The following is a 25,480-nucleotide window of genomic DNA, read 5'->3' on the forward strand; positions in this document are numbered from 1 at the left end:
CTAAGTTAGCTACAATTGCCTTTTCCCTCCCAAGACCCTACTATTAACAAACAATTAAATTAATAAATGTAGAGTAACTTGTGCACTAAAGCTACAACCCTGACAGTGGGAAGTGAAAAACTTTGCCTTTAAAAGGAAAGTGACTCTTCCATTTCTTTTAAAAGTACCTCCCCCAGATATATAGCGCCAATTTTTATTCACCTGAAAATTAATTTTGTTGCCTCTCCTTCTCAGTCTTTAGCCTACCAAGTTCCAAAAATAAATTCTGCTTTGAAGGAACTTACCTGCTCTCCAAATCTTGCCATGATAAATCAATACTCTCCACAAGACACTGCTACAGCAGTTTAAAAGACAGAGTTAAAACATCTGTTTTGAGAGTCCCTGTCCTTTAAACATGCAAAATTGCAAGTTTAAAGTTCACTCAAATAATTCTGAAGCACACAGATGGGATGCATATTTTAGTTTTTACAGCCCTCTTTCCAACTAAAGCCTTTAAAGACATTTGGCAATTTACAAAACATTGTATTTAATCAAGAATTATCTAATGATCACTGTCACAGACCCACGTGCCTTTTCCATGGGCACGGTTTTCTTTCAGCAGGGTGTGTGGGAGTCATTAAAATTGAGCAAGACACGTTTTTCTGGATCTCTCCAGCACAGCTCTGCTGTGTAACTCAGAAGGAAGTCACCACACACAACTTTGCCAGTTTGTGAAAGCTTTCGCCATTTCACTCATTTATTCTACCTCTCGGGTCAGTTCCATTGTTCCATAACAGTTAAGGTTTTACAGCCTCGAAATAATAAACACATTTTCTGTTCACATTTTACAAGTCTATCCCGCATTGGTTTCACTTTTTGAGAAGTAACAATACATGACTTTGAACACCTACTATCACATCAGTGACCAGCAACGCCTAGGCAAGGTTTCTCTAAACAGCAAAATTTAGCTGAGCAGTGAGTCAGGATTTCCTTCTGCAGTTCCATTTTAGTTTTTTTCTAGAAAGATAGATTCTCTGAGAGTATAAAAGAGACTGCAAATGAACAGACAGCAACTCATACAGACAAGCCAGACAAACAGAGATGCATCACTGAACAAGGTTTAGAGCATCCACGGCAGTGTTTCTCCAAGGCATTCCACAACCTGCTGCTGATCTGGAAGACATGATGAAATATGCTTCACTGCTGCTTCCATTATTCTGCAGCTTTATCTTTTTGTCTTCTACTAAATGAAATGGTTCACAAATACATCAAAATAATGGACATGAACAGCCCTATTGTCACCCCATTTTGCATTGGTTCCCTCGACTCTTGTGTTTCTCCCCAAATATCACTATGGCCATGACCTCATTTTATTACCAAAGCAAATGTTGTTGCTGACTAGGACAGCACTTCCACCTTCACCATGTGGACCAGAATACACTGAAGTTGTGTGACAGGTCTGGTTTATTGTTTTAAAAAGCAAATCATAGCTCTAACTATGAGTAGAAGTAGGCAATAAAGCAGTTTTTTCCAGAAAACTGATATTAATGCATGTGAACTTGAACAATTCCAAAGAAAATGTAACATCTAATGGATTATTTTTGCTACTACAGAAAGGTCATAATTTGAAACCAGATCTACAGGGCAGCAAACAATCATTAAGATGCTTTATTGACAATGTCCACTCACTGCAAAAGTTTCTGCCTGCATACAATTAGATCTTAGCTTTTCCATAGTGTTTTATTGGCAGTGGAAAATGCATCAGTACTTTATTGAAAGCAATAAATAATACTGTGATAAAAATAGTTCAAAAGTAGACTGTACATATTGTTACATAATCTGAAAATACACAAAAGATTAATAGAAAAACAGAACAGTAACAATGAATTTCAGTTTTATAAGCAAGTTAAAAGTGGGAAACAAAATAAGAAAAAAGACATGCTATATATATTGTTGCATAATAAATAATGCACCATCTGAACAGATTCTTGCTGGCTTTTTAATATGCCATTTACAAGTGTCAAGATACATTTTCTACTCATACAGTCCAAAATGGCTACAACCATCCAAATTAAAGTCCAGACAAGTCTTTAGAACAAGTTTACAAAACATGTAGGATGACTTACATAAGAAAAGTAAGGCCTTTATTAGAAGATGCACTGCTTTAGTTTTCAGCCCATTGTACCTTCATCTTTCACTACTCATTTGTGAGGCTGCAGTGCTTTAGCATTGGTCCATTAAAACTGGTTCCACCAGCAACTTTCCACCAAGTGTTTTCAAGCAAAAAGGTCTAGGACAAAAACAACCTCTCTGTGGCCTGTGGCTCACAACCAGGAATCATTACGAAGTCTATCTTCCTCAGGGAAGGGAAAGCAAAAACAAAAACAGTCCTCAGTTTATGGCTTGTTTTCAGTCACTGCGAAGAGTCGCTACACAAACACAGCAGAGGGTGTTAGGACTGAGGCAATCGCTCCCACAACGTGTCCTGCAGGGTTAAGAGTTCCTCCCAGCTTTTCAAATCAGTTCTACTTTAAATAAAGACAAATTGCCTCTACTTGACACATCCTCTGTGTGGAAAGGTACAGCTCTGAGAAGAACAACACTCGTGTACCGTCCCTCCTACGTCAAGAAAGGCTCACCTGAAAAAGGCTAGACTTGTTTTCAGATCTAAGCTAAGAGCTCCGAAAGACAAAATATATACTGCTCGGTGTCATGATACTTTTACAAAGGTATTAAAATCCTTTTCACCTTCGGTTTCATTATTAAAAAACAATGATAATTACAGTAACTGCATAATTTACAAAAACCCTACATTGCTCATGGGGACATATACATACAAGCATTACAGTACATTCAGTTGGAAAGACTAAAATTAGAATAAAAACTCAGCAATTATTTGATTTGTAGACGGAATAGAAACAGAAAAAGTAAGTAACTATTTAAATGCAAAGTCACATAAATATAAGAAACATTTAGATTCTAAAATATTTTCTCTATAGTACTCATGAATTTATTCGCTAATTAAAAACTCTGTAATAAAATATCTCAGTGTCCATTTAACAAATATTAACAGGTTAAGGGTTCCAAATGTTCAAAATGCTGCATATCACCGGTAGAAATAGTGTGGGTAAACTGAAAAAACAACAAACAAAAACAACACACAAAAAGAAAAAAAAACACAGAAGATTCCATTAGCAGGTTTTAACAACCACTTAATTCCAAGATTGTCATAAACAGCTCAGCAGTGCAGCTGTGATGCACTGAATTACTGCCATGCCACATTGGATATCATTTTATTGCCTGCTGCAATGCAAATAAAGCAATGAGGGCAAATGTTTCTGCCTCTAGGATTTCCATCCCACATCATCTGACTACAGAAAATCCTGAACCAGGGAGGAGAATCTGGGGGAGAAGACTTAAAACTTCAGTTTGTGCAACTAAAAATACTTTAAGAGAGCCCCTGAGATTATGAACTGACACACTTATATGGTGCTACGTGCAAGAGTTTCTTCTCTCAGCATTTTATATATAAGAACTCTTTAGAACTCAACTCATACATGCAAAAAGGTTCTGAATTTGAGGAAGCAAACACATGAGTTGGAAGGGATGCTACCAGTAAGAAGAAAGAAGCTGCAAGCAGAGAAGACACACAGTTTACACGCCATGAAAGATATCAGTGAGGGGGGAAAGATCCATTGAACTCATTTTTTAAAATTCACTGTAGTAAAAAATTTAAAAAGCATTTGTTTCTAGACTTGCTTGCAAAATGAGACAAGTACTGTGCCATGAGAAATACAGCAGAGGCTGCTGCAGAAACATTCCAGATCCTGCAGAAAGACAGGACTACAGATCTTTCACAAGCCAGAATACATGGATTTTGTGTTACAACACATTAAGCTGCCTTTTATCAGCAGCACTGCTCCCAGCTCCCCAAATCGAGGCTGCAGGTAGCTAAATCCAACCAGCCAGCCCAAGCAATCACAGCAGCATGGAGTGTCCAGGAACTGGGAAACTGCAAATATCCCTGTACCAATTCAATACTGAAGCATGTTTTAGTGGGACAACTCTGACCAAGCAAAGACTTTGAGAGAGCCATCTGAGCTGCAGTGTCACACACTGGATTATTTTCTTTCCATCCCTAATTTATTCTTTCCCCCCACTTTCCACTTCCACTGGCTGTGCTTCATCCAACCTTTGATTTCAACACTTTCTACAGAGCCATTTTTAGCACAGGTCCTTTTGGAAGCTGTTTAAAAAACCTCACAGGAGGAACACAGTACTGACAAAACCCAGTATTTCAACCCTCACTCTTTGTTGTAAGAAATAAGCTCGGGATTTCCAAGATAATGACCTACCCTGAAAACCTGGACTGTTTTTTAAGTGTGTAAAAGCACTGTAGGAAAATCCCTGCTTTCATAGATAACTGTTTTATTTCATAGATAACTGCTTCAGTGTTATTCCTACCAGCTTTACTCACCAGGAGAAGGCTTTAACAGGAGTAGGTCCTTACTGTAGCAGAATCCAATCTTTGTGTTCCTGATACACTGCCTATTCCAAGAAGCATGGGAAGACATGCAGAACACAGCATGCATGTTAGTTTTCAAAACAAAAAAAAAAAAAACCTCCACAGCAATGGTGATTACAGCTTTGGTACTCACCCAACTCTAAGGTTACAAGTTAGAAGAGCAGAATTTATTTTACAGTTTGTATATTAACCATGTCTTGTTCCAGGGGCTAACAAAAAATTCTAAAAAAAAAAAATCTGCTTGCCAACTAGCACAGAGAAATTGGCAAAGGTGATTTTTGTATGTTATTTAATACTTTATGTAGCTCATAAATATCTAATATTTCAAAAATAAAGTGGTTTCACATGGTAGAGACTTGACTTACTTTCATTTACATAATTTTCCACATGAATTCTGGTAAATATTTTGTGCTAGTGGCAGTATCTAAAATTTAGAAGAGCTTACTGAGAGTAGCATCAGATGCAAAAATTGTTTTTTTGACCTTTATGAATAAGTAAGTTTTCAGAACCTCAGGCAACTCCAACAGATTGTGTTCTCACCCTGTCTGTTCCAATAAAAAAAAAAACTCATATTTGTTTCTACGTGTCTTTTGTAAACTAAATTAAAGCCAAAGTTTATTTTTATGTTGCTACAGATACGGTTTTTAAACAGACAAGATCCCTCATGTGACAGGTGAGCAACTTCCAATTCCAGATGGGATTTTTGGGGTCTTGTTTTGTTGGTTTGGGCTTTTTCAATTTAGTATCTGTGTGTGCACACATATACCCAAAGTTCATTAAGTAGACAGCAATGAATGAACAGTGATTTCAAATACTGAAGTGACCACTGCAGGAGGAGTAATGCACCTATTACTGAAGTTTTACTCATCTCAAAATTATCTGAGAGGGTTTACTTACATAATTTTTTAATGTATTTTATTGCATTTCAGAAGTGGGATTCATATTGGTCTAATTGCTGCTAATCAGAAATTATGCATCATGTGATTAAAAGACTCCTACTAAGCTGTCATTTTACTTTCCTAAATTACATTTATTTCTAGCTATGATTCTCATTTTGTTACTCCAATGATGTAAAAAAGAAACTCCACCTCTAGTACAGCTTCCTGAAATGACAAAGCACCCTATGGTTAAACACAGTGTTATAAATACAACCATGCAAAAGGCAGATGCTTTTATGCAGCAAAAAGGTCATTTGGACTTAATTCCCCTGTAATCTCAGGCAAAAAAAAAGCACAGCATGCTTAAAATTATACAAAATCAATACCATCAATCTGCATCTTCTTTGGCTGCATAGAGGGTGAAGACATTGAGGTTGTAACTCTGAAATTTGCAGGAAGAGTCTCTGCTGATCCAGCAGCTAAACCTCTTATGTCCTTTGGTCTAAACTTCTTTCTCCACGAAGGTGCTCTCCTAAAGCTCTTATCATCATCCTGTCATATTGACAAACAACATTAGCAGTGCAAAAAGTGTGGGATTCTTACTGACATTAAAAGGATTACTGACAAACTTAAGTAAATGTATCACCACTGAAGGAGGTAATTGTGAGGAAATAAAACGTAAGTGCATTAAATACTACATTGCCAAGCAGGGTTTTCCTTAAGCACTAGGGTAAATGTAATAATTACCCAAGTGCATTTTCCTTCCCCATTAATATATCTGCATCTTTCAAGCAATATTCCTACCTCAGAAATAAAATGCTGCACTTACTGAATACAGTTTAAGTCCCACTCCCAAAACCAGAAAGCATTGTGTCAATGCAAATATCCACTGGGCAGCTCCATTTGCCAACTTCCCATTTAGAAATAGTTCAATCCTTTGAATGCTGTTTTACCTCAGATTTATTTCCTTGTACAATTAGGAGGTAAGTGTCTACATTATTTGAAGAGATCTTCATGATCAAACCGCCTGCCCTGTGCCACTAGAGCAGATCAAACGTCTGTTCCCTCAAAGCTCCTTTTGCAGTTTGAAATCTCCAAGGAAAATACTTCAGAAAACCATCAATGCTTTCTGATGACTGTTAGAACCTTGGTAGAGATGCAGATGGGAACAGAGCTGTCAGGAGCTTCCCCTTCCCCTGTCCTCTTCCTCATCCCAGCACCAATACTTTTGAGACTGGTTTCCTGAGCTGGTTAACTACAGAAGGGTTTTGTCACTTCAACCTTAATCTGCAACACTTTTGCCTACATTTGCTACCACATCAAATGCCATCAGCACCAAAGATGAGGCAGTGCAGAGTTAACTAAGGCTCTCCTCTTCCTGGGGAAATAGTACCAGCTTGAATCTGTCCACTGAGCAACTTACAAGGTTAAAGATGGAACAGTCTCTCTTTTGTGCCGTGGGTGCACAGAACAGCCTCACACTTAGAAAGTTTTACACTCATTTCAGTGCAGTTTGTACAATAAGATCACAGGCTACCCAAGAGAAATTACTTTGATGTGTAAACACACCTAGTGGTCTTCTGCACCAGTAGGAATGAAAATTAACACGGTATTTCTTTAAAACCTCTCAAAGCTCTTTGAAATACTGCTCTTTAGGATAAAGTGCCTTTCTCTATCACAGTTTGTTCATTGCAATGCTGATCACTAATTTTCCCATATTTTAGATAAAGAGGATTCAGCCCAAAGTGCTATTAGATATTAACCATGCAAGCTAGAAAACCAAGCTTGCAAATCTTCCCAATACTTTCATATTCAAAGTCATGTTATGAAAATACACAAACCCTGCTATATTTAGAAACCCCCAGAGACAAGGAATTTCAAGTTAAGGTTTCTGTCACTATTCTGTCAAAAGCTTGAAGAGGTTCAAGCTAAATTCTTCCACTGAGCAGTTCTGATAGTTTCCAGGAACATAAAATGGGTCAACTCAAGTAACTTACTTCATCAAGTCTTCTGTCAGTGCCCATAGCAAGAAGGTTATTGAATTCCCTCTCCAGAACAGCACGAGCCTGAAGTTCATAGCACGAAAGAAATGAAAGTTAGTTCCAAAAGATTAGTAATTAGTAACCTATAATGATTAAAAAAACATAATAGGACCCAAATGGTTTAATGCTTTCTTATCATATTAATAAAAATACTTCATACTTGAAAGGTCAGTACTTGAAAAACTACAATTTAATTTGTAACTTATTAAAAATTTAAGGAAGACTTAACAGCGCTCCTCTAGTTGTGACATTAAAGTTTGTGATTCTGCCTCAAACTTAATTACTTCAGAGTAAAAACTAGCAAACAACAAAAATTATGAGTTTCACACTACTGCTGTAAAGATGGACTGTGAGGAAAATATTAAAACAATTTTTTTCTCAAGCAAATTTACCAAAGAGAATTGTTATTAACAACTAGAAAAGCATTAGAAAAGCAAAATTTTAAGTTTTTGTCTGTGTGACAATGGACAACTTTGCACTGTTAAACTTTCTAGATGTCTTCACTGTGAAAAAACCAAATCAGCTCCATTTTTAACCTTCGTAGGAGGCCTAAAGGGTCTCATCCTTGCTTACCTGTGTGTTTTGAGTGGGGATTTGCAGCAGAAGAGCTAATGCATTGTAATCAAAGGATTCATCTAAGGCCACAAGTGCACCGTGAACTCCACTCTCAAGCAGGTTATTCGCGTATTCCTTAAGGCCGATGGACACCACCCAGTGGATCATCCTCTCGTTGCTCCACACAAGGACATCTAGGGAGGCACAAACAGTGCCAGACTCATTACACCACCACTTCTCTGAACCACATCATCCACAGTCATTAATTGGATGATTGGATTGGAGTCGAGTGGAAAGTAATAGAAGTCTGCTGGGAGATGTTTCACACCATAACTTAAATATTCCAAGAAACAGTTCTGTAGAGGCAAGAGATGCGCCCATTCCTTTTGGAAGGCTAAAAACAACCCACCAGCCACAACTCTGGCTTGGTTGCTGCCAGTTAGTTATGACTTCTGGGAATAATCTCAGGCACAATTAGCAAGTTAACCACCAAAAGGTATCAAAGTTTTAAAAGGAAAGGGAAAGAGCAGGCACAGAACCTTCTAAGCAAGTTTTTAGACTCAGATATCAGAAAATACTTCTGGTAATTAGGCAGGGAACAAAGTTTCTACTGGAAATCTTGGAAAACCATGAATTTCCATCTTGATTTCTCTTATTCCTTCTCTCCTGTACAATAATCACCATGGATCTGGAAGATATAAATACCTACTCACTTGGATATTTTTTTTCATCAGCTGCTGGGCAACAAAAGTTACCAGCCACAAACAACAATAAAATCATGCAGATGTAAAGTTATGTCAAAACAGAGGGAAAAGAAGAAAATAAGGATACCCCCCCAACATGTTCTTAACTCTCATTCTCCTAAAATATTTAGTTTCAAATTTCAGAGCAGTATGAGTTTCAAAAATGTTCACATTTGTAGCATAAGTAAATGATTTAGCAATGTGTTTTATCATTCAGTGTTCATGGCTTACATCTAGATGTGTTTGTGCAATTGATATTTTATAAATGGTTCCATCCTCTAAAGCCTTTTCTTTGTTAATGAATTTTTGAGGCTGATCAGTGAAAACATGGCAGAATCAGACTGAGGTGAAGACAGTGCACTAACCTTTAATTTCACTCTGGCTTTCTTCTCTTTTTCTTTCCAGTTCTTTTCGATCATAATTCAGTCTTCGGAGGCACATAATTCCACACTGAAAGCTGTTTCTGTTTGGACCAGAAAAAAAAATTGGAAAAAATATTTAGAGATCATGGAAACACTTAACTCTGGGTGAGATCTCCAGCTTCAACCTCCTTACCTGTGAAAGCTGTCCACCATTTTCAGCTGCCCACGCAGGTCTTTTTTAGTTAAGTGATCCAGCATCCGAGCATCCACCAGACACTCCATGAAGTAGCTGCGGTACTGAGGGAGCCCCAGGCTTGGCAGCCATTCATTGCCAATCCACTCATGGTTCATGTCACCATAGGCTAATGTCTGGTTTGGACAAAGATTAAGGGACAAGCTTATTGAAATGAGAAATGAAAAGAGAAAAGCTGTTTTAGACAGCATAGCTTAAGAAATTCCTTATTTGATTCTTAGTCTATAAAGGTAATCACATCAGAATACTGAATACTACGTGTGTGTTTTCCAAAGAAGTCACCCTCATGAAGAAATTCACACCAGGTATTCACATCAGCAAGTAAAACTGCCTCAATTTATATGAAAAAATAGCATGACAAAATATGCAAGAGCTAATAAAACTTTAAAAAAAGACTAATCTACATGGTTGGATAGCAAAAGCCACAGAATTTCATTGAGTTGAGATGTTGCAAATACTCTCTCTTGAAAACTGGGGGGAGGATCTTATTTTAAATGTGATTTTATAAAGAAAATATATCAGAAAAAATAACTGTAGGTCTTTTTAAATACAGTTAGCAGTTTTCAGAAACTGATAAAACCCTGCTACTGAAGAACAAGCCATTCTACATGCTAGTCCTTATCCTAAAAGAGACTTTTCTCATTTCAGTTTTGATCTGCAAATCACTAGGCATTTTTTAGAGAAAACATATATAAAAGTGAGAGTTTGTAACCATATATCTCATCACTCCTTGGGCAACAAAACCCAGAAGCTCCTTTTTTCAAAAGCATAATAATTGATTTTTCTGTTAAAAGTCAGAAGCTTTATTTCTCCTCTAGAGGAGGCACCTTCCAGAAAGGAGCAAGGCCACAGGGAAATGCACCTCTGCAAGCCATCAGAAGGTAGAAGAGTGAAAGAGCTCCTTATTCTGGGTTTGTTATCACTGACAATTAACAAATGAGTAGCTGAGATGCAGTTAATGGGACTTAAATCAGGTCTAAGCTGGAGGGCAGCCAAGCAAGAAGAGCCCACACTGTCCAAAGATATGGATCATGGGTAAATCCCAAGTTTTGTTTCTATCCCTGTATAAATACTCAGCTACATCAATGCCTGAAAATACAAATAGGATTTGCCACCACTTTAAGGCAAAACAATCAATCAAGGGGGATTATAGAATTAGTGCATAGCAATCTACTTAATCATCTGGGCCCAGGGTATCTTGTGGCACACTTGGGATGGTGGCTGGGTTGGACAGGGACTTTCTGCACAGAGGAATTTTGCCTTCCTCAGAGAGCCATCCCCCACCAAAACATTAAAATATTTAAATCACATGCACTGTAGAGAGATAAGCCTGCAGCTTCCCCCTCCCCCCATTCCCAGAGCCAGAATCATTAAAAGATGCTGGCCTAAAGGAAAAACAGATTCTTTCATACTCTAATGATTATGACAGTTTACATACAGGCTGTAATATTAGATAAAGTTTCCAACCTGAGCCCAGCTTCCCTCCTCATCTTCCTGTTAGGTGGTTAGGAAAGCAAAAAGAACACACACATATTAGTGGTTAAATTTAGTAAGGAGGTCAAACTTAATGGTGCACTGCAAGACTCTAAATCTACTGCATACCAAAAAAATCTAGATAAAGCAAGCATCATGCAGTGTAAAAAATTATACACAAGGCACTTATTTTTGTATGAGAAGTTGCAAAACCCATCTACTGATTAAGTTTTCTGGAGAGAAGAAATTTCTGCACCAATAATTCAATTTGTCTATTTGTCAATCAAGTTAGATTAGAGTTTTATTTACAATTTTAATGTTGATTTTTCTTCCTCCCTTCTGGGAAAAAAGCTATCAAGATGCAGATTATAAGCTTGATAGTTAGAAGAAGCAATAATCCAGAATTTTAGTGCGTTAATTTGAAGAAAAAAAAAAGAAAAAGGAGACCAAAAGGTACTTGATTGAAATGTTCAAGAAGTGGGAAAAGCACTCTAAGGAAGAGAAGTGGCAACACTGTAAACTAACCGTTTGTTGTGTGGCTGTAAGATTTTCCATCTCTTCATGTGTTACCCAGACATTTCCCGTGGTCTAAATGAGCCCACAGGGAATCAATCCCATCCAGTGAAAGGAAAGCAGTAACAAAGAGGAGAGGTTGCAGAACAGATAAGCAATCGGTACATGTAAGGAGCAGGCATGGGCAAAGCAATGGTCTCTAGGTCAGGTACAGCTACTGACAGTCATGGCATGCAATAAAAGCCTATTCACAGGGATCAACTTCTTTCACAGATATTAACAAAACCGAGCAGCAGAAACAGCTGACAGCATTTAATCAATGGGTAAACATTCGGCTCTGCTCTAATCCAAAAAATACATTTGTAGTCTAGCACATAACCCCAGGAAGAACTTTAGACTGCATGGCTGCATGGCAGCCAGACTAGTGAGAGAAAATTCCCACTAAGTGCCTAAATTTACTATAGAGAGACAGGTGACTCCTGGACCATGTAGTCTGAATTATTTGGAGTTAATGGTTTTATAGCTGCATTAAAAGAGCCTCCAACTGTCCTACAAATTTCCATACACACTTATATACTTCATCTGTATTTTAAATTCTCTGGAGGCCAGAAGATGAGGCCAATAACATATACTCTAAATACTTTGGATTACATACTTAGACTGAAATAAACTTCTCTCTTCCTCAAGAAAGCAAATTGCAGTTATTCCTTTAGTTAATTTTCATGAAAGGAAGGAACAACCTATACTTAAATAATATGCCCCTTTCCAGAAATTCTTAGTAGAAGTTCAGTTCTAAGTTTACAGTCAAATGTGGGGAAATTCTAGGTGTTTAATGCTGCATGAGTTTCCTTACCGTCCTTGAGGTGGGAGGGGCAGAGGGGCTGGTCAGGGACATGATTTCCTGGATGGCCAGGCGGAGCTTGAGCCTGTGCAGGGGATTGCTGATGCCGATTTCTCGCTGGATTTCCGTGTCAGACAGGGCTGACATGATAGCACCGCTTTTCACATTGGCTCGGCACGCAGCCACGTACCAGGCTGGCATCCCCACCCACAGCTGGAACACAGAGAGAAGGAAATAAACAGGATATGGAAAACATTCCTGCCTCCAAAGCCACACAGTCTTTACAAGTCTGTACATTGAGGGGGCTTTTTATTCATTTTGGGAGGACCACTCACCTCCAGCCACACCACCACTGTGGGCCCATCCCACTGTGCAAAAGGCAAACCTTGTCTTCTGGCTTCCTCCAGCAACTCGTGCCTACAATTACAGAAACAGTCATTAGTTATAATGGATGTTACAATTCCAGCACTGCACTTGCTTCACTATCTCCTTTCCAATAATTAACTTATTCCTTTCCCAGCCTTATATGATCCACCCCCTCAGGCAAGTACAGCAAGTGTAGAGGGACTATGGAGGGATGAAAGCTGAGCTGGGCAGGAAATCTGAGAGCAGTAGAGATGTGGATCTTGCCTTTCAGAACCCAGTGTCTGAAGCCACTACTGACACTCTACCCAACACTCCCAACCCAAAGTGGAGATGTCAGGCTTATTTGGCAATCAGATTCTCAGCTGCTCAGTTTTCTGCCCAGCAAAGCTGAACCAAAGGCAGTCATTTCTCCTCAGCGTGTGCAATTTGAAAAAGGGGCAACACAAGAGCACATCAGACATGCCTGTCCATCAGGCTGTCAGGGCTAGGCACTGGGACAGTGACCATTTCACTGGTGAAACTCAGCCTGTCAGAACATCAGGCACAGCCTGACACAACCAAAGTTGTGTTTGGCAATTCTATCCTGACAGGCTTTGTACTGAAACTCAGCTTTCATCTCCCCTTATGACACCATTTCCTTTGTTGTTCTGAAACAGAAGCGCCTGAAGTTTAATATTGACAATTCAGCTTCCAGAGACAATGGAAGCTCACAAGGTCCCTATAAATAGCTGCCAAAATTGTTTGATAAATCAAAGGACAAAAACTAGAACTGTGGGTATAAGCATGCAATGCTGCTTGGATATGCCTAGCTGAAAACATGGAGAAAGCCTTTGAAAGTCAGTTGTACATGGTTAAATGCCCACTCATTCGCCTTTTAAAATCTGAAAAAACAACTTCACCTAATTAGACTGATTTTACTGTTCTTTATTCATGCCTGTAAGTGTAGAATTAAGATACACAGCAATACTACAGATTCAAGATCCTGCATTATGTGTTTACCATTTTCTCACTATTTAAATCAAATAAAACCTCCTTGCCTTTTGAACTGTCTCACTGGATAGATCTAAGATGATAATATTTTTTAAAGTTATAGGTATTAAAATACACAAAGCACCTTGAAGAGTGATTACTGACAGACAAGGAGCTGTCTTGCTACTCCTAGAAAATGGAAATGCATTCAGCTCTTTTAGTCATATCTGGGATCCTCATGTTATATTGGTAGGTAACTAAATATTAAAAAGCAATCAATGAAGCAATAAATGTACTAACAACTGCTTTATTAATAGATAGCACTTCTCCACCTCCATGCCAATAAATTCCTATTGCTCTGGAAGCACCTCCCAGTAATTTGTCCTGATTAAATGTACTTCCCAGGAATGGGATAAGGGAAGGCACTGCCAGACAACTGGTTACAAATAATCATTCTGGGTACCACTTTGGGATCCATCCATTAAGGTGGAACAGTGCTCAGCAGTCAGCAGCTCAACTGTTGAATTTCACTACCAAAGAAGACTGTAAAAGCTTAGACATATTTGTACACTTTAGAAAGATGCATACATTTCTAAACTGGGAATAAAGGATCAGCTATTTCCCTGCTACTGTGGAACACATTACATTCATTCCACAATTAATTAGCCCTGAATACATTTAGTTCTGCTTCTCTTTGTTGTTTAATGATTTAAAAAATAGAAAAATAAGTTAATAAGATCATATGAAACACTGTTTGGTAAGAACAGAATAAAGTGCTTAATACTGTATTTGCCAGAAAGGAACACAAAGTTTTTTCCAAGTACTTTAGCTTCCAGATTGGTGCCTATGCCTTCCTTTTTGGTGGTTGTATTGTGTGGAGTTCTGAAAATAACAGTGTCACTTCTGGTTGTTGTATAAGTCTTATTGCATACTTCATGGTAACAATGAAACAGTGAATCCTTGGGAGTAGAATACATCAAAAATTTAAGGAGAGGTTATGATGCCCAACTTGAAACTCATGATGGTATTGTAGGCAGAAGATAATTGTGCGATGGAGGAAAACACATAAAAATAGAAACAAAGAAAAAAGTGTTTATGAGATTACTTTACGCAGAAATTATTCAACAGATCCAAAGAGGAAAGCAACCATGAAGTGGAAAATTAATTGCAGAATTTGTTCATATGCAGTAAGAGATAAACTTGCTTGCACATGAAATCCTTAACTTCAAAGTTCAAGATGTAGCCCAGACACAAAATATCTCATAGGAAGAATTCGGAAGAGCTGCTGTTTCATCTGCAAATGATGCATTGATGTTTTTTGCCTATAACTTCTCTTTTCCCACTATTCCCTTTGAACTCCACCAAGACACTTACTGCATTCCAGTAAAATATGATCAGATCCCTGAAAGATCACAACTACCAGGCCAACTGAGTCTCACAGCCCAACCATTAAACCAGTCAGGAAATCGGTGCAAACTCTACAATCTTTGTGAGGAAAAAATATTGCAGTGGTATCAGCAGTTAACAGGTGGTATAAACCTGGCCCTGTGAAGGATAAAAGAGTACCAAAAGAGTAGTTGGTTACTGGAATAACTCCTAGGTGACAAAACCAAGGGAGAGATGTTTGGAGACTTAATAAAAAGCCTGGCTGAGCTTCCCTTGGAACAGGAGCCCAAACATGCTGTTGCAACGGGGCAAGGCTTGTTGTTAAACACATTCCAGAGGTATCTCACAGTAGCTGGGGAGGACAAAAGCCGTGGTCACAGGGAGTGAGAAATGATGTCAAAGCTGCAGGTGGTGCCTGATGCAGCAGAGAGTGCACAGGACCCTTCAGAGACCATGTGAACTATCTGTGTTCAGAAGGGCTCTTGGCAAGAGAGCACATGCTCACCCCACCTCACTTTGTCACTGGATTAAGACAGCATAGGAATGGATACATGCAGAGCTCATAGCCAGAGGGGAATATTGTATCCCAGATTTGTTGGATGGAACTGAAGAGGACTGATTTGGAAAAAGTTCAGAACACATTCAACACTACAGTTTGGGGAAGAGAGTGATACTAATGAAGTGACAGAGCTTCAGGGTGTAAAAACTGAGAAGCAATACTTGTAAAACATGAGATGGAAATAGGCAGAGCATCAGGGGATAGTTAATATCCTTATGTTCAGGGATGTAGTAAGTGTTTGGTGTGTGAGAGTTATCTTAAATTTAGGGTTGCCTTCCTTTTTGATGAATACAGTACTAAGTTGGTTGTGCTGACACAGAAAAGCACAAACAATTGTGGCAAACACTGTCACTATCACAGCTCACACAAGAGATGAGCACAGCACTATAAGTGACTAAGGTTTACTAAACACCAAACAACACTTTTACAGAAACACATCTACCTTGGAAACACAAATACCTACTATTGCTAAACAACTTGCAAATCCCAGATTACAAAACTAATCTAAGAGGGTTGAATATTTCCACTATAAAAGCTCCACCATGCAAATTAAGACACCGAACTAGCTTTCACACTGAACTAGGTGACACTGGATTTATTTCAGCAACACATTTTCATAATACATTCTTTTGAATCTAGTATTTCCTTTCATGATCATACTTTTTTGAAGAAAGGATAGAGGTTTTAATATATTGCTAAAAAATCCAAATGAGTTTTATCATACTCACACAACAATCCTATATTAAAATAAATACAAACTTACCCTGATTTTGCACTATCACATCAAATGGTAGACAAAAGGAAAATGAAACAATGAAGGACAAACATAAAACTAGGATTAAATTGAACTCAAATGCATATCAAAACAGACAAATAATGCGTACTGTAATTTAATTCTGTAACTATAAATAGGTTTTTGTTAGCAGACACTGAACGCTCCCCTCAGCCTGTTTGTGTACATGCAAGCAGAAATCAAAGATAAATGAGCAAATAGGGATTGGAGACAGCTATAAATAGAATGAGCTCTTGTTGTTCCAAGCATTCAGGTAGCTGGAATTCTTTTTGCTAAATACAAGGTCTTGTAAGTAGTCAGTCAAAATGTGTTTTAACCCACCCTCCTCCAATATCAGAGTGAAAAGCAATTCAGAGCAGCTTTACCACTTCCTCATTTTTGATAAGGAACATCTCAAGTAGGCAGCAAGGGATCTTTGACCCCTTGTGATAATATTGCTTCACATGTTCAGAACACCCCTCAGGATTCTGAACAGTTGCATGACAGCATCTTACTTGTTTTTTTTTCAAATGATAGATCTAAACTGCATGAATTTCATTAAGTGGCAGAGAACAGAAGGCTCCAGGGAGACCTTAGAGCCCCTTCCAGTACCAAAAGGGGCTGTGGAAGCGATGGAGTGGGGCTTTGGAAGAGCTAGGGAAGGCAATTCCAAACTAAAAGTTTTCATTTGTTTAAAAGAGACAGCTGCCTTTTAAGTAATCTGCAACATGCAGCCATAAATTATGCTTTAAGTAATACCAGCAAATTTTTGAAAAGCAGAATGTTTACAAGAAAAGCCATGATTTATCTGCAACTGCACTTCTTGCATTTCTTAAAGCAAGACAATACGGATTGTTTCACTTAAGAATGAAACTTGTGGCTGGTATTGAGAAATACCTATATGGCTCAAAGAACAGACCTTACCACTCTTTAGATATAACCAGACTAAAACTATTTATTCAACCAAGATGTGGTATGACTTTAAAGCACTGTAGAAAAGGGAAAATACCAGATCATAATAATATATGATTGCCTTCAGAGCAGCAGTCTGAAGAAAAACAGCTGAGCCTTCTGTTATCCAAACAAACCCACATTCCATTCTGACTTTTCAAACTAACACACTGCTGGTTTTCATTAGCAGCCACTGGGCATTATTCATATTAGTTAATAGAACTTAGGTACTACAAGAAATCCCTCTCAAAGGAAAAATTAGCACTCTTTCTTTTCAACGTTTACTGTCTGTCTTCAGAAGGCAAGGAAAGTCTGATCTTCATCAGTTTTTTGACAGCTGAACAGAACAGAAGCAGCAGAAGTTTAAAGTATATGGTTCAGCATTGGGGGAAAAATGCAAGGAATGCCTGATCCTACTTATATAAATATGAGTGTTTCCTGTATTCCCATATAAGCATCAAGTTGGGATTTCTACCAGTAGCAATATCTGGTCTTCACCTATGATTAGTCTTTGCTTCATCTGTTCCTAGTCTGGAAACAACAAAGCATACAAACAGACACTCCAAAGGTGAGCAGTAAACTAAAGATCATCTGGGACAGAGTAAAAAAATTCTCATGACTAGAAAAACGTAACTGCATACAAGGTGCCATAAAAAAGGGATAGTTACAATTGATTTTTAAAAATTGAAGAAGCAGGGCTATATGGTGCAAAGAAAAAGATTTCAGCAGACAATCTTAAACAGAAGTGAAAAAATTAGGGAAGACAGAAGCTGCCAGCAGCTGCAACACAAAGGGACAGAGAAAGGAGACAGTAAATTCATACACAAGGATGTCTGCACACAGATCTTGTGCTCCCCTTCTATCAATTCCTCCACATTCTGGAACAAGGAACAGCTAAGGGCAACTTTTGGAGATCTCCCATTTGAATTAAAGGCATTTATAATTTATTATATTTAATACCTCCCAAAGCAGGTATGAAATATAATGAATTCAGGGGAAATTTGGTAAGGCTCCATTTCTATCTCCAAATTTCTTCATTACAGCAGTTCAATTGTAAGTTTTCAGCTTACTTTCCTTTCAAACATACCATGACCTATGCTGCTATTAATGTTCTGGAAAAACAGTAAAAAAAAAAATAGATCTACAGAGGTTTATTAGCCATAGAACCATATTAGGCAAAAATACCCCAAAACCAAACTAAAAAATAAAACCACAGCATTTTTAAACAAAGTAATACATAAATAACACAGGATTACAAATATTTGATAACTTACTTTTTCTGCATTTTCCTGTTTTTCTCAGCCTGACCTCCAAGTTTGCTGAGACCTAATGCATCCTGAGAGGAACCATCTGCTTCTCCCATGCCACCTACAAAAAAAAAACCCAAACTCAAGTCACTCTCAATTTAATCCTTTGTGATATAACTTATCAGGAATATGTAAAACCAAACCCCCAAGGTCATCTCTCTCACTGTGTAAGAAAAGGCAAACAAACCTTGTCCCAGAGCTTCCTTGCTTCCTTGTCCAGGTCGTCCCTTTTCCTTCTTGCCAAACAAGCGGCCAATAGAGGATTTGATCCCCTTCTTTTTGGGGGCTTTGTGAAGGGAATCTTGGCTGCTGTTACTGCTACTAGGATTACTTGTTTGCCCATCTTGTGAACCTGTTGAACTGTACCAAAAAAAAGTCATGAAGGAGGTCGTGTACAACAAATTCACCAGAGATAAGTTCAGGGTTCTGTGCAAGTTAAAGTTCAGTAACTCACTAATGACATTGAATTCCAGCTTTTATGAGTTATGTAATGTTGACAGCACAAGTTCCTGACTGAAAGGGGCTGAAAAAATTTGAAATACTTGAGTGGAATCCATCTCAGATACTTAGGTACTTTGAAAAGAGTATCTGTCAATCAAAGTGATGGCAATTTCACAAGTTATTTCTCAATTTTATAGCTAAATTACAGCTTGAAGAGTTAAGAGTTACATTTCTCATATCTCAAGCATGAAGCAAACTTGATGCAGATTTTGAGTAACAAAAGAATTCCCATGAAATCATTTCTAACCATTAGTAAAATCTACATTCTTAATGTTTATGTAACACAGTAACCCATTTATGTGTTCACACTCCTGACTTTTGAGAAACACCTTGTAGTAACACTCAGACTAAAATTCTACAGGCTGAACAGCTCTGCAGTTTGGGGCTTTATTCTGATGCTGTGGAACACTGAATTCCTGGTAGGTCTGAGTGACTCCCAATTACTTACTTCCTAATGTCCCTGATATCTTCATGGCTCACTGTGTGCAGAGCTCCTTTCTGAACTCTATCCAGACGCAAAGACCGAGGTGAAGAAGGTGGTGATGTCTCACATTTTATGGTGGTTTTGTCATCTCGTACCTCTTCTCTGGAGGCTGGAGACTGATGGAAAAGGCAGGAAAACTTCAGGGTCAATGCCAAAACATGAAGGCAATACTAACACTCCACAAAATAGTGAAAGGAAGAATCTTATTTCTGTGTTGAAGGATCACTCTTGCCCTTATTCTGCAGTTGCCTATTTTCCCTTGATTTCTTTATGAATTTCTTGTTACCTTCAGTGATAAACTACTAAATTCAGTCTTAGCTACTGAATGAAGAAGGTAGCACTTATCTTTTATTCATTTATAGGGCTAAGAACTGAAGTAATGCCTTCAGTGCCATAAATTCAATATACCTGTCCTCAGTTTAAGCAACTGCAAAGACAGAAAAACAAAAGAGATCTGTGCAAAGAATTATTAGCAAGATTGACTCTGAAGTCAGTTTCTACACACCTGTGCCTCCAAAAGTTTGAGTAGCGGAAAGAATAACTTATTTGTGTGTGCAGTGACAGCTTTTAAAATTAAGCACTGATGCATAAAGCCTGCAAAGCAGTGGTTGCAAACACAAAGCAGCACAAGTCCTCCACACCAGCAAAAACAGGCAAACACAAAAACCCACAAAACAAACCCACACTTAGGCTAAAATGATAAACTAAAATCTTGTTTTAATCAGAGCTACCCTGCAAATGCTTTATGTTGCTGTTATCTACTAATGAGTTTGGGGACAGGGAGGGAGATGAAGGGGCACACCATGAAATAAACTAAAGATTTTTACCTTTCTACGGTGTTTCCTTAAATCACTAGGCTGACAGATGCATGCAAAGAAAAGAAATTTGGAAAAGCTGTATTCATTGTAAACTGCAGCACAGACTGAGACAACTAGTACAGACAAAACACCTTAGGGAGAATATAAACAACAATTACAACAATGGCACAGAGAGATACTGGGTGTGAAGTACTCTTTAAACCACAGATCACTTAAATATATCCCTGAAGTGAGGAAAAGGAAAAAAAAAAAAAACCACTTGGAGTTGGTTATCTACCAAAGTACCAGAGATGCTTGAGTGTATTGGGACCGTCAGGAAATTAGCACAAAATATGTGCAGCAAAAAAACCCCAAGAAAGTGTGTGGGGGTGCAAGGTACTGCTTTGAAAAGGTGAGGACCTGCCTTGAACCTCCAGGTCAGCCACAGCAGCCTTAATAAATCATCTGCACTTGTCTCTCTTCACAACCCAGGGATTCCTGCAGCTGTTTCCTATGCTGCACGAAAAGCAGCCAAGACTTTAACAACGTCAGAGTGCCACCAATAGCCCATTTCTATACAGTAACAGGATTCTGCTCTTTTTACAGCTTTCAAGTGCTGGAATGTTTGAGCAGGAACTCACCACCACTTTTATTTTGTCCTCCATCCACTGTACCTCACTCCCCGGGGAGCGCTCACCTCTGCCAGTGCACAGAGCAAGGAGTTACACAAACAGCTTATTCAGACTGATGCTGACAAAAGTTAAATTTAGATAATTTGTTTAATAGCTCTCATTATTTAAAAAGGCTGCAACCAAAAATAAAGTTGGTCCCTTTTGAAGTGGGATGGGGGAAGGGATGTTGTTTCCCTCCCACAAAGGATAACTTTTAATTGTTTTTGATTTAGAATACATGTAAATTTTGCAGCATTAATATGGAAAGTTTCGTTCAATCTGACCGTAGAGTACTATATTAATAAATCATTAGTTCACTGAATCATAGAAGGGACCTTTAAAGATGATCTAGTTCCTCCAAGTTCTTGACAAAGCACTGCAGACTCATTTTACCATTACTGGATCTTTCATCCATTAAATCTGATGAGCATAAAAATTAAAATGTTCACCACATGGAATAAACTGCCCACAAGGGCTGCTCAAGGGAGCTGTAGGCTTCACCATTTATCATATTGATGCTTTTTAATCATGAGGGGATTTCAACTGAGTGAGCTGCATAACCACTGGCATTAAGCTAATTTGCCTACATGATCAAAAACTAATGCAACTCTCTATTAAAACAAGCAGAAGACACAGCAGAATTCAGTCTAATAATGCCTGATAGCTCTTCCTAATGTTTCTAGAAAGCTCTTGTTCTCTAATTCTTGATTTCAAGCTTTCACTGATCAGTTGCCAGGTACAAAGCACATCAAATACAACTGCGAACACCAGATCAAGTGACTTTGATGCACAGTTAGAATCTCAAGTGAACTTAATTACAGTTCACTTTTCTTCAATTGCATTGGATTTCAGACAAGACACATTCTCCTGATCTAGTTTTGGGGGAAAGAGCTACTTAAATTTGTATATGTTTTTCTACATGATAAGTATTTAGCGTAACTAATTATTGTGAAATGTTAGAAGATAGAGCACTCCACAATCAGAATTTTGATAGGCTTTTTCTGGAAGACTGACCCTGGATATATGGCTAGAGCCAGTACAATGATTTTTATTTTAATTCAAAGAAGGAAAACTTATTCCCGTTTATGAAAAAAATAGACTTTTTGGTATATGTACACATTCATTTTAAAAAGTCAGCAAAATTACTTAGCTGAAATATTTGGTTTTAACTGTTCATTTTATTTAATGTTTATGTAAAATCCAGAAAGGGGGAAATTTGTGTCTTAATTTCACAGATGTGTTTACATGCATAAAGTAGCTCCTAGAAGGATTAATCATCCCAAGCAGTCATAGGAATGTCAAAAGAAGGAAAACATCTTTCTCTACTCTCTGAACTCCTAAGGATAAACTACTTTATCGCCTACAAGGTCTAACAGATATTTAGTTTACCTGTTAGGCTTTAATAGCCTAAAACAGGACACCAACACTTATTAATATTCAAACAGCAGTGATACCTTCCCAATCTTCAAGATTAATATGCAAATGGCTTTTTAGCTGAGTGTTTAGTGTTATAGTGGACTGATAAAAATAAAGTCTAAAGCAGAGGGAGAAACCAGTTGAAAAGAAAACATTATTTCTTCTAGAAAGGAGTCTGAAGAAAGACCATGACAACAGAAGGAATAAATACTTAGGCACGAGATGTTGACCAAATAATAGACTTGAGCTCTGAACGTTTTTCCTAATCATTATGTATCTTACACTTTTTATAGAAGTTGAAAGGAAGCAGTAGAAAAACCTAGAGGAAGGAAAAATACAGCTGAGTAAGCAGGAGAGGAAGGGGCAACCAAACCGGCCATTTCCTAGAGAACAGCAACGCTCTCGCCAGGGAGCCGCGGGTACCCACCAGGGTCATGATGCCCAGCCTGTCCACCTCCCTGGCCGGGCTGTGCGGGACTCGCTGGGGCGTGGAGCGGCCGCTGCCAGGCGGGGAGGAGCCGGCCAGGGCCCCGCCGTACGCGGGGGGAATGGAGCCCAGCGAGCGGAACCGGCCGTGCGCCTCCAGGCTGCCGCTGCCCACGCGGCTCTCGATCTCCTCCGCGCGCTGCTCCGTGTTCTCCTTCTCCTCCTGTATCAGTCTGAGGGAAAAACAGCCTCAGAGAAACGGGGCATTCCAACAAGTACCGTGCATTGAGAGAAGCGGCACTCGGCAGGAAAACATGGAAAAATTACCGTTTCCCAACGTGTTTTTATTAAAAGCTCTGCAGCTAACAGGCTGTACCTGATCTCTTTGTTGATTGCATCCAACTGTTCCTGCAGCATTATGGCCAAAGTCTGAGCATCAGCCTGGCCACTTGGTGACAGCAGATCAACTGAGCTGAAAATGGTCTCCCTGTCATCCTCCACATCAGACGCATCCACATCACTCTCAAACGCTTGTGCCACATTTGCCAACACGCTGGCTTGCTGAGCCCTCTCCCAATCCTGCTCATTCAGGGTCTGAACCTACAAGAATCCATTAAAGAAATAAATCCAAGCTCAAATGGGAACATGACATCTCTACTGCTTATCAAGATGTTTAAAATAATTTATGTAAGTCCACTTACATGCTGAATGCATCCATCAAGACAATGTTTAGAGAAATGTTTTTTAAAAAGGCTATAATGTAAGAAACTTTAAATTTCATTTAACTGCAAGATGCAGAATAGGCTCATTGAGTCAATTGTAATACCACATGTTTTGGTGATATATGCTTTTAATTACAGTAGAATTTTGTTATCAATTCCATGGGAACAATGGAATCAGTTTTAGGTAATGAGCACTCATGTCCTGAGAGGAAATGGAAATTGCTTGCAGAACGGTAACATGTTAGAGTACAGACACAAAAGTAAGACTCTTTCAAATTGTACTTTACAGGTTTATCAAAATTTAAAAACAAAGCCTAAAAGTTTAAAAAAACCGCAAACACATAAAAATTTTAAAAAACCCCAACCCAACAAAACAAAATTGCAGTTCCAAACCATAATCTTGCAACTATTTGCTAACAATTAAAAGGACCAACAGCTGTTCATGAGTTGGTAACACAGCATCTATAAAATCCAGGAGTTTACTGCCACGTCCTCCCAACTCAAAAACCTCCTTGCAGCTGATCAGCCTCACTAAACAGATCTGTTTTGCTGTCCCCACTGTTATTTGTATTTTCCCTCCTCACCTTTGAGGGCTCATCCCTGAGAGCAGCCAGACGCCCCTTCTGGGGCCGCCTCAGCACGGAGGAGGTGCTGTAGGAGTCAGTGTGAGTGTCCCCCACAGAGGAGGATGGCACAGGGAATCTGAAATCTGGTCTGCTGCAACACAAAACAAACATTTCAGCCTTACAAAGGGAGAAAGAAACAAAAGTCACCCAAGGGATTCCTCTTGTCCCACCACTGCCATTTGTTTTTAAGCAGAATAAACATTGCTTCATATGCTCTATAAAAATGAATTTTATAGCTATGATTAAAATATTATAGTTTATAATATACAAAATTGTATTTAGCAAAGTGACAAAGAAAATAGGAAAAAAGCAAAACTACTGCTGGTACCTATGATGAAGTGTTGTGGCTCTGAGCCTCACTTGGTCATTTTCAGCCCTTAGTGCATCAACATTTAATACCAGTTGATCCTGGAAAAATAAATAGAAAAACATACAATATGCTTTTTGAAAAAAATTTATAAACTAACAGGTTTTTTATCTTATTTCCCTGAAACTTGGAAATAACACATTTTAAGATATACCCTTCAGCTATTTAAACATTGTTTTTGCTATACACAATACAGCACTGTCACTAAAGGGCATTCTGGAATAATTTTGTTACCTCTCTACCCTGAATCTAGTATGACAACATTTATTTTAAATCAGCTATTAGTTCACATGCTACTAAGTTTATTATAACTAAGTGATGATAAGAAACAATAAGATTTGTCTAGCTCTCTGCACAAAAGGATCTAAAAGCATTCACTTTTAACTTAGACATTTTACAAGCTCTAGAAACCCTGCATTTACCAGCCGAAAAACAAAATTAATGAGAAAACAACGAAAGCCTAAATAAAATAAAAAGTGGTTGATAATGAACATCTGTAAGGAGGGACTTTGTCATTTCCAAGACAAGCAAGAACACCAGACAGCTGCTATTACCAAGGAGCAGCCAAGTCCAAGAAATATTTCTCCCTCTGCTCCCCAGTTCTTAAAACTTAATGTATGTGCAACTGTAAACATTTTTGTAATATTCAATGCTTGAGTTGAAATCTTATGGAAAAATGCCCAACAATAAAATTATTTTTCATTTGGTTTTGCTGTTCAAGGTCATATGTACAACAGTATAAAAATTCTACATAATCTCCAAACTTTGGCCAATTGCCAACATATCCAGGCACTTCAGATATTCAAGAGTGTGTTAAATCTTGGATTAAAGGTTATGTATTACCTATAAAATCCTCCAAAACTGTGGCACACAATACCATAAAATAAGCAACAGCAGCTCATTTCTCTTAAACAGAGCAGGAAATGTTAAGTTTTATGAGTAATTTAAACCTGATACTGCTATGTAGAAGGCAGCAATTAAGTTCCAAGATAATAT

The 25,480-nt window shown here is 38.3% G+C and overlaps 1 protein-coding gene across 9 annotated transcripts in view; it reads right to left on the reverse strand.

The window, feature by feature from the left end:
• Nucleotides 1-699: 699 nt before the first annotated feature.
• The window catches only part of PPFIA1 (PTPRF interacting protein alpha 1), a 54,304-nt gene continuing 29,523 nt past the window's right edge, over nucleotides 700-25,480 (reverse strand). For 2 of the 9 annotated variants that reach the window (XM_033062002.2, XM_033062006.2), the window contains 19 exons: nucleotides 24,446-24,525; nucleotides 24,076-24,208; nucleotides 23,146-23,369; nucleotides 22,771-23,002; nucleotides 20,287-20,316; nucleotides 19,424-19,575; nucleotides 18,662-18,834; nucleotides 18,442-18,535; nucleotides 12,500-12,581; nucleotides 12,177-12,377; nucleotides 11,336-11,398; nucleotides 10,805-10,831; nucleotides 9,278-9,453; nucleotides 9,088-9,185; nucleotides 7,998-8,173; nucleotides 7,380-7,448; nucleotides 5,769-5,934; nucleotides 4,457-4,527; nucleotides 700-3,111 (listed from right to left, as the gene is read on the reverse strand). In XM_033062002.2, coding sequence (XP_032917893.1) covers nucleotides 4,469-4,527; nucleotides 5,769-5,934; nucleotides 7,380-7,448; nucleotides 7,998-8,173; nucleotides 9,088-9,185; nucleotides 9,278-9,453; nucleotides 10,805-10,831; nucleotides 11,336-11,398; nucleotides 12,177-12,377; nucleotides 12,500-12,581; nucleotides 18,442-18,535; nucleotides 18,662-18,834; nucleotides 19,424-19,575; nucleotides 20,287-20,316; nucleotides 22,771-23,002; nucleotides 23,146-23,369; nucleotides 24,076-24,208; nucleotides 24,446-24,525 — 2,235 coding nt within the window. In that variant the 3' untranslated portion in view covers nucleotides 700-3,111; nucleotides 4,457-4,468. The remainder of the gene's footprint in view (nucleotides 3,112-4,456; nucleotides 4,528-5,768; nucleotides 5,935-7,379; nucleotides 7,449-7,997; nucleotides 8,174-9,087; nucleotides 9,186-9,277; nucleotides 9,454-10,804; nucleotides 10,832-11,335; nucleotides 11,399-12,176; nucleotides 12,378-12,499; nucleotides 12,582-18,441; nucleotides 18,536-18,661; nucleotides 18,835-19,423; nucleotides 19,576-20,286; nucleotides 20,317-22,770; nucleotides 23,003-23,145; nucleotides 23,370-24,075; nucleotides 24,209-24,445; nucleotides 24,526-25,480) is intronic. The other 7 variants (XM_033062011.2, XM_033062004.2, XM_033062003.2 and 4 more) reach the window with 6 other exon arrangements.

The sequence above is a fragment of the Catharus ustulatus genome, chromosome 6 (genome assembly GCF_009819885.2).
Source record: "Catharus ustulatus isolate bCatUst1 chromosome 6, bCatUst1.pri.v2, whole genome shotgun sequence".
NCBI lineage: Eukaryota > Metazoa > Chordata > Aves > Passeriformes > Turdidae > Catharus > Catharus ustulatus.